The 15,394-nt window shown below is 56.5% G+C and overlaps 2 protein-coding genes across 2 annotated transcripts; both read left to right on the top strand.

The window, feature by feature from the left end:
- The first annotated feature begins 3,818 nt into the window (after nt 1–3,818).
- HMG20B (high mobility group 20B) lies at nt 3,819–9,340 on the top strand. Its single transcript, XM_054717515.1, has 10 exons — nt 3,819–3,874; nt 4,128–4,173; nt 4,596–4,704; nt 5,194–5,397; nt 6,023–6,143; nt 6,337–6,383; nt 6,649–6,721; nt 6,984–7,199; nt 7,805–7,937; nt 8,675–9,340. The coding sequence occupies exons 2-10, from the start codon at nt 4,136–4,138 to the stop codon at nt 8,685–8,687; spliced, it is 954 nt and encodes a 317-aa protein (XP_054573490.1). The 5' UTR covers nt 3,819–3,874; nt 4,128–4,135; the 3' UTR covers nt 8,688–9,340.
- Nucleotides 9,341–12,763: 3,423 nt separating this feature from the next.
- GIPC3 (GIPC PDZ domain containing family member 3) lies at nt 12,764–15,300 on the top strand. Its single transcript, XM_008150633.3, has 6 exons — nt 12,764–12,988; nt 13,703–13,888; nt 13,985–14,165; nt 14,563–14,675; nt 14,944–15,025; nt 15,149–15,300. The coding sequence occupies exons 1-6, from the start codon at nt 12,764–12,766 to the stop codon at nt 15,298–15,300; spliced, it is 939 nt and encodes a 312-aa protein (XP_008148855.1).
- The last annotated feature ends 94 nt before the right edge of the window (nt 15,301–15,394 follow it).

The following is a 15,394-nucleotide window of genomic DNA, read 5'->3' as shown; positions in this document are numbered from 1 at the left end:
TGATGACAGCCATTCTCACAGATGCAAGGCATTATCCCCCTGAGGACATGTTAATGGTTTTAGAGAGAGAGAGGAAGAGAGAGAGAGAGAAGGAAGAGAGAGAGGAGAGAAAGATAGATGGGTTGCCTTCCGGATGAACTCCAACCAGGGATTGAACCGGAAACCTAGGTATGTGCCCTGACAGGGAATCCAACCTGAAACGTTTTTGATGTCTGGGTGACTCACACTCCAACCAACTGAGCCAACTGGCGGGGGTGCAAAGCTCTTTCCTTGATGCCAAGGAGCTACAGACTGTTTTTCAAAACTGCTCTCAGAACCATTCATTTCTTTTGGATGTGCAGGAAGAGCCCTGAATTGCTTGTGTGGTACATTGGGAGTGGAAAAATTGTTTCTATGGCAACATCAGACTGTCAATCAAGCAAAAGAGGTGGGGCTCAGAGGGCGGATCTTTCCCTGTTTTCCAGCTTGCAAGTCTTACCTAGAATTTTTTTTAATATGCTGATTTATACTTTCAACATTTTTGTTAATCCTCACCCGAGGATATTTTTCCATTGCTTTTTAGAGAGAGGAAGGGAGGGAGGGGGAGAGAGAGAGAGAGAAATATCAATGTGAGAGCGACACATCAGTTGGTTGCCTCCCCAGTGCACCCGAGGCTCTACTTGCAACCCAGGTACGTGCCCTGGACCAGGAATCAAACTTGCGACCCTTCCATGTGTGGCTGGACGCTCTAACCACTGAGCAACACCAGCCAGAGCTGGCTTGCTGTTGTTTTTTTTTTAATATATTGTATTGATTTTTTACAGAGAAGAAGAGAGAGGGATAGAGAGTTGGAAACATCGATGAGAGAGAAACATCGATCAGCTGCCTCTTGCACACCCCCTACTGGGGATGTGTCCACAACCAAGGTACATGCCCTTGACCGGAATGGAACCTGGGACCCTTGAGTCCGCAGGCCGACACTCTATCCACTAAGCCAAACTGGTTTCGGCCTGTTTTTTTATGTCACATGTATCTCTCTGGTCATGAGTACAAAGGAAAAAGAAAGTGGCTTATGATAAGTGAACAAAATGAAATATGTACACTCATCACTGGGAATTTTCACCTGGTTCATATTTGAAAATGAAATGAAAACTTTAGTGAGAACATAAAAAGGAATACTATAGCCCTGCTAGGTGATTCAGTCTGTTGGAGTATCATCCTGTATACCAAAAAAGTTGCTGGTTCATTTCCTGCTCAGGGCACTAGGTTGTGGGTTCAATCCCCAGTCGGAGCGTGTATGAGAGGCAAGCCTTCGATGTTTCTCTCTGTCTTTCCCTCTCTCTTACACTCTCTCTAAAATCAATGGAAAATATCCTCAGATGAGAATTCAAAAAAAAGAAGAAGAATGTAATTAGAAATTTTGAATAGTTGTCTTTGCCCTCAGTGTTACCAATATTGTCTTTGACCGAAGCAGAGAGAGGCATGAAAGAACACACAGCTGAGAAACAACCAAACAGGACTCTGGGTTGGTCAAGACTCCAGGGCACACTCATCTTTTTGCCAGATTTAAACCACATAGCATATAATGCACCCATTTAAAGTGTGTGATTCTGTGGTGTTTAGTATATCTACAGAGTTACACAGCCATCACCACAGTCTAATTTTAGAACATTTTGATCTCCCAGAAAGAAACCTCATCCATCAGCAGTCACGCCTGTTCCCCTCCCCATTAATTCTTTTTCTTTTTTGGTACCAAAACCTGTGAAAGAACCACCATTCATACTTTATCCCCAGGCAACCATGAGTCGGCTTTCTGTCTCTCTGAATTTGCCTGTTCTGGATATTTAATATAAATGAAATCATACACTATGTGGCCTTTTGTGACTGGCATCTTTTTGTTGTTGTTGTTAATCCTCACCCGAGGATATTTTTCCACTGATTTTTAGAGAGAGTGGAAGGAAGGGAGGGAGAGAGGGAGAGTTAGGGTTAGTCGAGCCAACGCTCTAACCACTGAGCACTCCAGCCAGGGCAGGACTAGTATCTTTTCCTGAGCACCATGTTTCAAAATTCACCACTGTTGTAGCATAAGTCAGCAAATTTTTCCTTTTTATGGCCAATGACACTCTAGTGTTTCACATGACATTCTGTTGGACTACATTTTGGTCATCTAGTAATCAATGGATGGGCATTTGGGTTGTTTTTTACTTTTTGGCTCTTGTCAGTTCTGCTGCTGTGAACATTCTTGCATAGGTTTTTGTGTGGACAAGTGTTTTCAGTTGTCTTGGTGGATACCTAGGAGTGGAATTGCTGGGTTGCATGGTAACTCCATGTTTAGCTGCACCTGTGTGCTTAGAAAAGTTCAGGATTCATTCACTTAAGTCAATGAAAATGTATTAAGCAGCTCCTGTGGGCACTGTTGTATGTGCTAGGAATACAGCAACAAACAAACAAGCAGGTCACCACGTAGGCCAGGTGGCTCAGTTGGTTACAGCATCGTCCGGATATGCCAAGGTTGCAGGTTCCATTTCCGGTCAGGGCACATACAAGAAGCAACCAATGAATCATAAATAAGTAGAACAACAAATCGAAGTTTCTCTCTCTTCCCCTCTCTCTCAAACCAATAAAAAAATAATAATAATAAACAAGCAAGCAGCTCATATGGAGGAAAAGGGCATATGGAGAGAAAAAATAAGACGGGGTGTATGAAGTGGGGTACAAGCCAGAGAAAGCCTCACTCAGAAGGTGACCTTTGAGCAAAGGCCTGAAGGAGGGCAAGCCGTGAGCCAGGCAGACAGTCGCAGGGTAGGCCACCCAGGTGGGGGGAACAGAGAGTGCAAAGACGCAGAGGTGGGAATGAATGAAATGGATGTATTTGGAGAACATGGAGGAGCGGGAGAGTGGAGGGAGATGAGGGCAGGAGGCGATGTCTCACAGATTGTTTAGGGACAAATGGGCTCATCGTGAGCATCCAGAGACTGCTACTGGCATTCTGGGAGCAGAGGCAGCCTCCGCCCAGACCAGGAGAAGACCAGGCTATGCCTGGCCTCCTCCCTCCCCCCCCCCCCCGTCACCCCCCCCCCGCACACACACACACACACACATCCAAGGGCAGAACCTTCTGCCCCTCCAGCTTCACGAGGTCCTAGCAGCCTTCCAGTCGCACCACCTTTTCCCAAATGCTTCCAGCCCAGTTCCTCACCCCAGCCCCAGCCTGACCAGCCTCTTGGTCTTAGCCTCACAGCATCCCGGCCTCCCGGTCCTGGACATCGTCCATGTCCTCATTGCACCGGAGGGAGCGCAGTTTCTGCCGGGTCTCAGAGCAGGACAAGGCACAGAGGCGTGTCCGGGGCCCTAAATCCCGTCAGTAAACGGGGAAACTTTTCCACCGGGTTTGCAGGATGCTAAGAACTTGGTGCACCTCGCCCTGAGGCAAGGGGCTGCCCAGATGGTCCTTAACCCCTTCCTTAGCAACCTGCCCCCGTCCCCATGACAACTGGGGCGGGGCCGAAGCCGGTCGGGCCGGAGCGGGGAATCTCTCCCTCGGCGGAGGAGGAGTCGGTGCCGTGCCTACTGGCCCTTTAAGAGGCTCCGCCAGGCGAGGCCTCAAAGCGCCCCGATTAGCCCCGGAGCGGCCGAGCGCAGCCCAACTTGACGCACCGCCCGCAGCCTCCCTCTCCGCCTCCCACGCGGCTCAGTGGCCGCCCCAGCCAATCGCGGACCGGCGCGCCGACCCTCATCTGCATGGTCACGCCCCAGGGAAAGGGCGCGACCCAATCCCACCGCGCGGGGAGGCCGCCATCAGCTTGCCGGGGGCGGGGCGGGCGGCAGGGGCGGGCTCCGGGCGGTTGGTTGGCGAGGCGCCGCAGCCGAGAGGTCCGGGAAAGTTTCTTTGGAGGTGAAAACAGCTGCGGAACTCAGGGCCCTGCGAGGGGCCGGCGGTGCGGGGGTCTCGGGACGGGGACGGGGCTGCTTGCCGGCCAGGTGGGGAGGACCAGGGCCTCGCGGGGGCCGATCGCCCAACAAAGGATCCCTGGGGCGCCCGCCCTGGAGGCCTTGCCAGCCCCGGGATCCGGCCCCCCCAAGTGCCGCGGGCCCGGTGGTGTCGGTGGCTCGGGCGCCCCTTACCCAGCCACGCGTCTGCGTTCCAGGTGCGGCCATGTCCCACGGCCCGAAGCAGCCCGGCGCGGCCGTCGCGTGAGTGCGACTCCCCTTCCACAGCCCACGGGGGCGCAGCTCAGCCCCGCCCACCTTGTTGGAGCTCCACGACCCCGGCCCCAGGGTCTTGACTCCCCGCCACCCGGGAAGTCCCTCCCTTAGCGCCCCCACGGGCTTCTCCCCACGTCCGGGCTCCAGTCTCTCCCAGGGGTCCCCACTGCCCCCCTAACAGGGATCGGGTCCCTTCGTGCTGCCCTGTCTGCCGTCGGGGGTGATGAATGGGTGTGACCCTGGAGTCCTGTGGCTTAAGCCTCCCCCGGGGGTCCTTACTGGCTCCTGATCCGACCTCGGGACCCTGCCCCGCCCCCAGAGACCCCTGCTCCCAGGACTCAGGCCCCCCCTCTCTGCCAGCCCCACCGTCGGGGTGGGAGTGGGGGTGACTGGCGTTCCCGTGACTCCAGGCCGGCGGGCGGCAAGGCTCCTGCGCAGCATGGGGGCTTCGTGGTGGCTGTCAAGCAAGAGCGCGGCGAGGGCCCGCGAGCCAGTGAGAAGGGGTCCCACGAGGAGGAGGTGAGAGTCCCCGAATTGTGCTGGGGGAGGCTCCGGGTCTCCGAGCCTCACCTCAGACTAGATTTGAATTCGCTGTGGCTTCGCCCACTGCCCAGATGTCCCTCTGGACGTTGAGACCCCGCCCCAAATTAGATGCCACGCCTCACAAGGTCCGCTGCCACTCTAAGTCCAGGCCCCGCCCACTGCTTGCCTCCCAGGGGTCATGTGGGTCCTTCCTCCGGTGCAAACCAAGTCTGTATTACTGAGGCCACGCCCACAACAGAAACCAGCCTGTTCCCAGCACCTCTGATACCCCTCACTTCTATCCAGGGTTCCTCGAACCCCCTTCACAATCCTATCCCCTGACCAGGCCACACCTCCAGGCCTTCTGGGTTCTACCTGCTGGCTGGCTGCCTCACCTCTAGCCTCGCCCACGTCTTCCAAGGCTCCGCCCCGTCCCCCTCTGGGCCCCCCCCCAAGCCCCTCCCAACGGCACTGCTGGTTCTGCAGCCTGTGAAGAAGCGAGGGTGGCCCAAGGGAAAGAAGCGAAAGAAGATCCTGCCAAATGGCCCCAAAGCACCTGTCACTGGCTACGTGCGCTTCCTGAATGAGCGGCGAGAGCAGATCCGCACGCGCCACCCGGACCTGCCCTTCCCTGAGATCACTAAGATGCTGGGTGCCGAGTGGAGCAAACTGCAGCCCACAGAGAAGCAGGTGGACGGCAGGGGGCGGCAGATGGGGCCAGCCCGGGACCACTGACCTCCCCCTACCCATTCAGGCCCCCGCAGCCATATCCTGAAAGGTGTGGAGGGTTCTTCCTCCTGGAGAACTGACCGCCCATGAGGCCTCCCCAGTTTATGGGGGGTGGGTGGGTGGGGAGGGAGGGTAGCAATAGGGGAGACTAGACATAAAACTTAACCGGTGTGGTCACCCAACGTCTAAAAGAAGTAGGGGTGGGAGCTAGATTTTTATGTGAAATCCGATTTTCAAATCCTAGTAACTTAAAAACTGCATAAACATCAAGAAAAGGTAACAAAACCCATCACTGGCTTGTACCCTCATAAGAGGGATTTCAACAGGTAAAACGGGTGCTGGAGGGCAGCCTGGAAGTAGGAGTCTATAGTCAGACACCATAGAGTGGTGTGTAAAGGCTGGTGATGGGGTGGGAAGCTAGGAGGTACCCTGAGCAGCAGGCTAAGGGGCCAGGTTTTGTTTGGAGGGGAATAAGGAGCTCTGGGAATGTCCAGCACACTGAGATGAGTGATGGAAATGGGGGCCTGGCCTTGGAGGCCTCCTCTGCCCTGGGGCTGGGTCAAGCCTTCTCATGCTGCCCTGCCAGCGGTACCTGGATGAGGCCGAGCGGGAGAAGCAGCAGTACATGAAGGAGCTGCGTGCTTACCAGCAGTCAGAAGCGTACAAGATGTGCACCGAGAAGATCCAGGAAAAGAAGATCAAGAAAGGTGAGAAGAGCCCAGCCCCAGGCAGCTGAGTGCCTGCTCTGAGGGGTGAGCCTGGAGACCCCTCACCTCCCTGGGGTTCACATGGAGGTAGGGGAAGGCGGGCGTTCCAGGCAGGGGGAGCAGCATATGCAAAGCAAAGCAGAGTCAGAGGAGATTTGGGAGGCTGACCCTGCCCTCCTCCTTCCCCCACCAGAGGACTCGGGCTCCGGGCTCATGAATACCCTCTTGAATGGACACAAGGTAAGTGCCCTCCTCCAAGAAGAGCACCTAGGTGAGAAAGGTCTGGAAGTCTTTAGGCCCCTGGGTGAGGCCCGAGTGAGCCCGGACCAAGGCTCGTGGGAAGTGAATGGCCCTGCCCATCCTGTGTAAGTAGGGCAGCCACCCCCTGGGAGTGTTCAACAGACTCGGACCTCAGTGGCTCAAGGAGACCCCCCAGGCTTGGGGGATGTCCCAGAGAGCACTTGGATGCCCCTCACAATAAACATTGCCACTTGTCTTGTCCCAGGGCGGGGACTGCGACGGCTTCTCCACCTTTGATGTCCCCATTTTCACTGAAGAGTTCTTGGACCAAAACAAAGGTGAGCACCAACTAGGGCTCTTGGGGAACAGGTGTTAGGGGAGAGGGTGGGCCCAAAGAGGGCTCCAAGGCAAGAGGTAGGGAGTGCGAGTATTTACCCCTAAAGCCAAGCCATCTTCCTCCCCTGCCCCGTAGGCCCGGGAGCTAAAGGATGGGGCTGGGGCAGAGCAATGCCCTAAGGCCTGGTGCAGGGCACAGCTCGGGCACAGGCCTGGCAGAGGGGAGGGGAGGAAGTGCCAGCGCTGACCTGGCTCCCGCTGCAGCTCGGGAGGCGGAGCTGCGGCGCCTGCGGAAGATGAACGTGGCCTTCGAGGAGCAGAATGCGGTGCTGCAGCGGCACACCCAGAACATGAGCAGCGCGCGCGAGCGCCTGGAGCAGGAGCTGGCGCTGGAGGAGCGGCGGACGCTGGCACTGCAGCAGCAGCTCCAGGCTGTGCGCCAGGCGCTCACCGCCAGCTTCGCCTCGCTACCCGTCCCCGGTGCGGAAGCCCCGCCCCCACCCCCCGGAGTCCTGTCCCCGCTAACCCTGCCCTTCCTCAGACCCCACCGGGTCACCGCTAGTCATGTTCCTGGTGGCTCCGCCTCCTTGCCCAGCCAGCCCTTACCCCACTGACCCGCTCCGTATGACCACCTCCCTACCCCAAGCATTGCGCGCACCCGCCACTCCCCACCCCCACCCCCGTCCCACTGCTGCCGCGACCACCCCCGCCCCGCCCCACTCCTGTCAGCGCTGCTGCCCCGCCCTCACTGGCCCATGCCCAAGCCAGCCCCTCTCTCACTGACCCCATCCGTCCCGCCTTTAGTTGTTGTCTTTGGCTGATTTTGACTAATTTTCTCTCCCGGAGTAGACCCCTATACCTCCCACCACAACCTGTCCATGGCCAACCAACATCTTCTGACCCACCTTCTCACAACTGACCTTGACTCTCAGGTCCAGACGCCCTGACCCCTCACTCGACCCCCACGGACACGCGCCCAGGGCCCCCTCCCCAGGACTCCTCCCTTAAAGACCCCAATTCCCTGGAGCCCCAACCACAGCTACTCCAACACTGGGCTCGGCTGACCAGTCCCCTGCCACCCCCAGGCACCGGCGAGACGCCCACACTCAGCACGCTGGACTTCTACATGACCCAGCTTCACGGAGCCATCGAGCGGGACCCCGCCCAGCACGAGAAGCTCGTGGTCCGCATCAAGGAGATCCTGGCCCAGGTCGCCAGGTGTGCGCCGGGGCCTGCCCCTGGCTCAGCCCTGGTGGGGTGGCCCTGAATGGGGGACTGCCTCAGGCTAGACCTACCTTGGCCTGCACTTCCCCTTCGGTGGGATTCTGGAAATCCGTGGGCACTGCAGGGTGGGACCCAGCAGCCGGATCTTGTTCTGAGGGTCCCGCCCACTTGGGATTTACCAGGTGGGACTTATTTGGTGCTTGCGGCCGGAGGCTAATGGCGGAACCACGAGCAGCGGTACTGTGTTAATGCTGCTGGGTGGGCTCCACCTGCCAGCCCCTCTTGGCCAGTTGGACTCACTTAGGGCAGTGGTCGGCAAACTCATTAGTCAACAGAGCCAAATATCAACAGTGCAACGATTGAAATTTCTTTTGAGAGCCAAATTTTTTAAACTTAAACTATATAGGTAGGTACATTATTATTAACTTAATTAGGGTACTCTGAAGCTGGCCTTTGCTAAAAACTCAAGGGGCCAAAGAGCCGCATGTGGCTCTCGAGCTGCAATTTGCCAACCACTGACTTAGGGGGACTAGAACTTCTCCAAAGCTTCTTGGCAATTTATTCTGGGTGTTTTCTGGCTCCCCAGGTTAGATGGGGTCAACTCCGGGCCCCTACCCTGACATCTGTTTGGAGCTATTAAGGAAGGTGGCCTCTGGTGTCCCCTAGGATGGTGGTGGGGACTGAGATGACGGAGTCCCCAGTCATGACTCCCCTCCTCTCTCCTGTTGCAGTGAGCACCTATGAAGGTGTTGGTCAGCTCGTGGGGATCCAGAGAAGACCAAGCTCTGCTCGTGGCCCCCACCCCATGGAGGAGGGATGGGGGTCCACCTTTTGGGGCCAGGCCCAATCCTGCACCTTGGGAGCTCAGCCCCCTAACATTATTCTACACCATCCCCTAGCTTTCAACCTCCCCAGTACCCCAAATCCAGAAAAGTCACCCAACAGGCACAACACACATAGAACCCCATGGCCTCATAGAGCATGTCATACTACAGGGATGTGGGAACACCACACATGGGCAGCATGACCCAGGACACAAGGGGACCAACAGCAACTCTCAACACTGGTGTAGGGAGGGTGACACCGGCTCCAGTGGCTCCAGGGACCTGCCCCAGGACACAGGGCAGGGAAAACCCATACCTGACACACAGGGAGGGACTCCCCGAAGGTGCTGACCACAGTGCCCCATGCAAGCAGGCACACTGCGGGACATGCTCTCCTGCTTGGGTGAGAGCCTCTGCCTGTGTCCCTCGACTTCCTGCACCTCGGAATGGAGTAACTGGTACTGATCCCCTGCCCTCCTTCAGCTAACGGACGTCATGAAGGTGGCCCCTTTGCCACTGCTTAATCTGGACTTTTAAATTAAAAAAAAAAATAAAGTGGAATTTGAATTTCAAGCTTGTGAGTGTGTGTTTTTGTAGGGGGTTGGGCCAGAAGATGTGCCCAGGACTACCCAAGATGCTCCCAGGCCTGCCCTCCCCCAGCCCCTGGCAACCAGGAATCTACTTTCTGTCTCTGCATTTGCCTGTTCTGGACATTCCACATGGGGTTACACACTCTGACCTTTTGTGTCTGGCTTCTCTCACGGCATCTTTTTTCAAGGCCCATTCACATAGCAAGTGTCAGTGCTTCACTCCTTTTCTTTTCTTTTTTTTTAATATATTTATTGATTTTTTTACAGAGAGGAAGAGAGAGGGACAGAGAGTTAGAAACATCGATGAGAGAGAAACATCGATCAGCTGCCTCCTGCACACCCCCCACCGGGGATGCGCCTGCAACCAAGGCACATGCCCCTTGACCGGAATCGAACCCGGGACCCTTGAGTCCGCAGGCCGACGCTCTATCCACTGAGCCAAACCGGTTCCGGCAACTTCACTCCTTTTCTGAGTAGTATTCCGGAGTGTGGGTGGACACACTGTGTTTATTCGCTGATGGACATTTGGGCTTGGCCATTGTGAATTGTGCTGCTGTGAACGTTGTACAGGTTTTTATTTGAGTTCCTGTTTTCAATTCTCTTGGGTCCATCACCAGGAGTGGAATTGCTGGGTCATCTAGTAATTCCATGCTTAACTTATTGAGGAAACTCTGAGACTTCAGTGTTTAATGGAATATTTAAAACATTCTAGCCCTAGCTGGTTTGGCTCAGTGGATAGAGCATGGGCCTGTGGACTGAAGGGTCTGGGTTCCTGATTCTGGTCAGGGCCATGGAACCCAATTTCGGGCTAGATCCCCCAGTAGGGGGCGTGCAGGAGGCAGCCAATCAATGATTCTCATCCTTGATGTTTCCTTTTTCTTTTTTTTCTTTTTTTTTATTTTATTGATTTTTTACAGAGAGGAAGGGAGAGGGATAGAGAGTTAGAAACATCGATGAGAGAGAAACATCGATCAGCTGCCTCTTGCACACCCCCTACTGGGGATGTGCCTGCAACCAAGGAATCGAACCTGGGACCCTTGAGTCCGCAGGCCGACGCTCTATCCACTGAGCCAAACCGGTTTCGGCAATCATCGTTGATGTTTCTATCCCTCTCCTTTCCTCTCTGAAATCAATAAAAATAAATAAATAAATAAAACATTCTAAAACTTTTGGAGACTAATTTGACCAATACCCATGCTTCAGATTTAATTACATCCCCTCAAAAGATATGTCACAGTCCTTGCCCCAGGACCTCGGAATGTGACCTTATTTGGAAATAGGGTCATTGCAGATATAATTAATTAAAAGATGAGGTCATTGTAGAGTAGAGTGGGCCTGATCCAATATGACTGGTGTCCTTATAAGAAGATGAAAATTTGGACACAGACACAGAAAGGAGACAGCTGTGTGATGACAAAGGCAGACATTCGAATACCGCAAGCTGCTGAGGAATGCCAGGGATTGCTGGCCACCACCAACTTCTCCAGAAGTTAGGAGAGGCAAGGAAGGATCCTGCCCAGGGTCTGGGAGAGCTGATAACTTGATTTTAGACTTCTGGCCTCCAGAACTGTAAATAATAAATCTGTCTTAACCCACCGGTTTGTGGTACTTTGTTATGACAACCCTTGGAGACTGATAAAACTGGATATTGTCAACTCCCGTCCCAGGTGTGAGCTCCCTGGCACAGGTATCTCCATCCCAAATTTGGAGTTTATCATTCCTGGGCAGGTCTTTTTCATCCTTTTAGCACATGAATATGTCTTCCTTAAGGGGGCCATTTTGATCGTTTTGGGTTTTCATTTTTTAAAGGTTTTAATGTGTACAATTCTGTGGTTTCCAGTGTACTCACAAAGTTGTGCAACCATTGGCACAATCTAATTCCAGAACATTCCATCACTCCAAAAAAGAAGCCCTGTTGCGTTAAGCCTGTGGTCGGCTAACTGCGGCTCGCGAGCTACCTGCGGCTCTTTGGCCCCTTGAGTGTGGCTCTTCCACAAAATACCACGGCCTGGGCGAGTCTATTTTGAAGAAGTGGCGTTAGAAGAAGCTTAAGTTTAAAAAATTTGGCTCTGTTGACTAATGAGTTTGCCGACCACTGCCCTAAGCAGTCACCCCCAGTCCCTCTCTCCACGAATCCACTCACTGTGTGAGCATTTGCCTGTTCTGGACATTTCACATACATAGAACCACACACTGTGTGCCTTTTGTGTCTGGCTCCTCTCAGTGAGCGTCATGTGTTCAAGGCTCCTCATGTTGTGGTGTGTGTCGTGTTTTGTAGGCTTTAGAAATTTACGTACATTTTCTTACACCGCCCAAGGCCTTTCCCCATCCCTGTCTGGATTCGGAGATTCCTCCAGGGCGGGAGGCCCCTCGTTCACACTGGGTACAGCCTTCCACCACTGCTCACTGAGCCCGATTTCCCGATGCCTAGGGTGGTACTCCCAGGGGATTCTTACAGAGGCCTCCCGGTGCCGGAGCCTCCTTCCTCATCGGTAACCTGGGGCTCCATTTGTTCCCTCATCAAATATTGCCGAGTGCCGGCTCACTGTGTGCCTGGCCCCGGGCCCCCTTATACAGGAGGGGAACAGGAGACCAGAACCCCTGCCCGCCTGGAGCTGACGTTCGCGTTGGGAAGACAGGACACAAGAAGGATATGTAACAGTAACCTGGTTTGTCAGTGATGCTCAGTGCTAGGGAGAAAAAAAGAAAGCTGGGAAGAGAAATCGAGGTAGTTAGAGGAGGTGACATTTGAGCAAAGAGCTGAAGGAAGTGAGGGAAGAAACCACCTGGAGATCTGGGAGAAGAGGTCCCGGGTGGGGCAGAGGGTATCGTACAAGCAAAGGCCCTGGGGCAGGACTGTGCCCGGGGAGTAGAGGAACAGCTGAAGCCCGTGTGGGCGAGGAGGAGAGAGTGAGGACAGGGATGGAATGGGGGCAGGTCGTGCAAGGCCATATGGGCTGAGGGGAAAATCCCACTTTTACGGTGAAGGAGGTGAGCTCTGGAGGGTGGCGGGCAGAAGGACGGATGTGTCTCAGGTTATACCAGGGTAACCTTCTTCCACCGCTTGGGGCTGTTGCAGGGATTAAATGAGCGCGCTTGCAGAGTGCACTCAGCTGTCCCACTCCTTTTTTGTGATCCGTTTTTCCCGCTCTACAATCCAGCCCCCCGCAGACCGCCCAGCCTCCTTGGGGAGCGCGCAGCTGGCCCTGGCAGGGCCTGGACACCTGGGGCCGGGCCCCCCTCTCGGCACCCCGCGGTGTCGCCTTCCTGGGCGGCTCGGGTTCCTGGATCCCCTTACCCGGGCAGCTCGGCTGTCGCGCCCTGGGCCGGGGGAGGGGAGGCGGCAGGAAGCAGCGGATCCGGCGGTGGCGGAGGCGGTGGCCCGGGTCGCCTAGCTCCTCCGGCCATGGAGAGCGCAGCGGCCCGCGAGGCCCGAGGGGCCGAGGCCCCGCGCCAGCCCGCGCCCTCGCCCGCGCCCTCCGAGCCCCCCGCTGCGCCCCGCGCCCGCCCGCGCCTCGTCTTCCGCACGCAGCTGGCTCATGGCAGCCCCACAGGCAAGATCGAGGGTTTCACCAACGTCCGAGAGCTCTACGCCAAGATCGCCGAGGCCTTCGGGATCGCGCCCACCGAGGTGAGGACCGCGGACCCCCAGCGCCCGAGGCCCACCGGGCTGACCCAGGGTAAGGGTGGAGCTTGGACCGCTGGACTCGGGGCCCGGGATCTCCGAGACGCACCACTCAGATCCAATGGTGCCCATACACTGGGGACGCCCCGTTTGCGCGGCCTGCACCAAAGATGAGCAGGTCTAAGGGGTTAGTGAGACCCTAGATCGTCCGGAAACTCACTCCACCCACCCAGCTAAGGTGGATGCCAGCCCTCGGGGGAGCGCATCTGTGGCTCCTGGGCGCGGCTGGAGGCTGGGGTTCCAGACAGCACCTTTCCCGGCGGTACGTCGGAGGCAGCCTGGGTTACAGGCTGGGCTGCAGAGCGGTGCGCCTTGCAGCCGCCAGGGGGCGCCAGCGGATGCAGAATGGCCGGGAAAAGATGGTGGGGGAGGGGGATCAGGGCACCAAGGGGTTGGAACTGGACGTCTTGGGGTGGGGAAGGAGGTTTCTTCCTACTCATCCTGCTCCTCATTCTGGGGGCCTGTCTCCTCACCCCCGACCCCTGAAGATCCTGTGGGCTGGGCTCCTAGGCACCAGGTGACTGGGCCAGTGTCGGTGCTTTTTGCGCCTCGGTTTCCCTGTCAGGCCCATGAGCCCACCCCCCCGCCCCCCGTGGTTCTGCGCAGACAGTGGGGCGTGAGCGCTGTCATTAATTCTAAGCTCCCCCGCCCCTTGGGCAGATCTTATTCTGCACCCTGAACAGCCACAAAGTGGACATGCAGAAGCTCCTGGGCGGCCAGATAGGGCTGGAGGACTTCATCTTCGCGCACGTGCGCGGCGAGACCAAGGAGGTGGAGGTCACGAAGACGGAGGATGCGCTGGGGCTGACGATCACGGACAACGGGGCGGGCTACGCCTTCATCAAGGTGCGCACGGTGTGGGGGGCGACTTAGCCACTGCCCCTCTCTGGTCTAAGTGGGTTCTGCGGGGGTGGCCCCTGGAGTGACTCTGGGTCCCTGCAGAGGATCAAGGAGGGCAGCATCATCAACAGGATCGAAGCCGTGTGTGTGGGCGACAGCATCGAGGCCATCAACGACCACTCCATCGTCGGCTGCCGCCACTACGAGGTCGCCAAGATGCTCCGTGAGCTGCCCAAGGCCCAGCCCTTCACCCTGCGCCTGGTGCAGCCCAAGAGAGCCTTCGGTGAGGGCCACCTGTGGCCGTGGGGGCAGGCGGCGCGGGGCGCTCTTGGGGAAGTGGGTTCTCTGGATGCGGGGACAGTGGAGGATGGGGGGATGGGGTAGGATGGAAGGTTCTAGATGCCTCTGGTGACAGGACAGGGAACAGGTAGGTCGTCTCTATACTGTTACAGTCTATCTGGGGGGATGGGGGAGTTTGGGAAGATGGAGAAAGGATGAGGTGTTTAGATCTATTTTGTCCCTTGGTGGGAGCTTTTAAATTGCTGCTTTAAAGCTATGAATGTAAGGGGGCCTTTGGAGGATAAGAAAGTTCTAGCAAGTCTCAGCTGGTGGTTTCCCAGCGTTTACAAAGAGTGGATCCGTCCAGAACACAGGCCCCTCCATCACTCTGTCCCCTCCAGACATGATCAGCCAGAGGAGCCGGAGCAGCAAATGCCCCGTGGAAGCAAAAGTGACCAGCGGGCGGGAGACCCTGCGGCTTCGTTCTGGGGGGGCTGCCACAGTAGAGGAAGTGGTGAGTGAAGGGAGAGGGGCCTTCAGGGACTCTTACACCTACAGCTCTAACTCTGAGTCAGCGGGACCTAGGCTAAGACCTCCTTCACACAGCGCCAGCTTCCCCACCTGCAAAATGGGTCTTCAGGTGAGGCAGGGCAATGGCGGTTGTACAGAAGCATTGGCACAGGAGTCCCAGTCTGCTGGTACCCAAGGGGTGGAGCCTGGGAGGGGGCTGGGCTGGAGGGATGTGTGGTTCTGACCATCTGCTTTGCCCCCCTACGCCCTAGCCCAGTGAATTTGAGGAGGAGGCTTCTCGGAAGGTGGATGACCTACTGGAGAGTTACATGGGCATTCGGGACCCAGAGCTGGGTAAGGGGCCAGGGTAAGCCGGTGGACCCTGGGGGGAGGCCAGCCCACTGGGAGGACGTAGGGCCCCAAGGGGAAGTTGGGGTCCCAGAGCACTCTTACCCACTTTCCTTCCCACCCTGGCAGCGTCCACCATGGTGGAGACGTCCAAGAAGACAGTGAGCGTTCAGGAGTTTGCACGCCGTTTAGACTCCGTCTTGGGCGAGTTCGCCTTCCCGGACGAGTTTGTGGTGGAGGTGTGGGCCGCCATCGGGGAGGCCAGGGAGGCCTGTGGCTAATTTGCTCCGGGGCTGAGCGCAGCCCCAGTCCGGAGCCCAGTCCCCTGCCCCAGCCCTGCAGGCTGGTTCCTGAAGCCCAGCCCTGCTCCAGAGC

This window comes from Eptesicus fuscus, chromosome 6 (genome assembly GCF_027574615.1).
Source record: "Eptesicus fuscus isolate TK198812 chromosome 6, DD_ASM_mEF_20220401, whole genome shotgun sequence".
NCBI classification, from domain to species: Eukaryota; Metazoa; Chordata; class Mammalia; order Chiroptera; family Vespertilionidae; genus Eptesicus; species Eptesicus fuscus.
This window is presented reverse-complemented; position numbering and strand designations above follow the sequence as displayed.

Coding starts and splice junctions, on each gene's coding strand:
- HMG20B (XM_054717515.1), top strand. CDS start 4,136: ATGTCCCACGGCCCGAAGCAGCCCGGCGCGGCCGTCGC. Junction 6,722..6,983: donor GTTCTTGGACCAAAACAAAG/GTGAGCACCAAC, acceptor CTCCCGCTGCAG/CTCGGGAGGCGGAGCTGCGG. Junction 7,200..7,804: donor CGCCTCGCTACCCGTCCCCG/GTGCGGAAGCCC, acceptor TGCCACCCCCAG/GCACCGGCGAGACGCCCACA.
- GIPC3 (XM_008150633.3), top strand. CDS start 12,764: ATGGAGAGCGCAGCGGCCCGCGAGGCCCGAGGGGCCGAGGCCCCGCGC. Junction 12,989..13,702: donor TCGGGATCGCGCCCACCGAG/GTGAGGACCGCG, acceptor CCCCTTGGGCAG/ATCTTATTCTGCACCCTGAA. Junction 14,676..14,943: donor CTGCCACAGTAGAGGAAGTG/GTGAGTGAAGGG, acceptor CCTACGCCCTAG/CCCAGTGAATTTGAGGAGGA.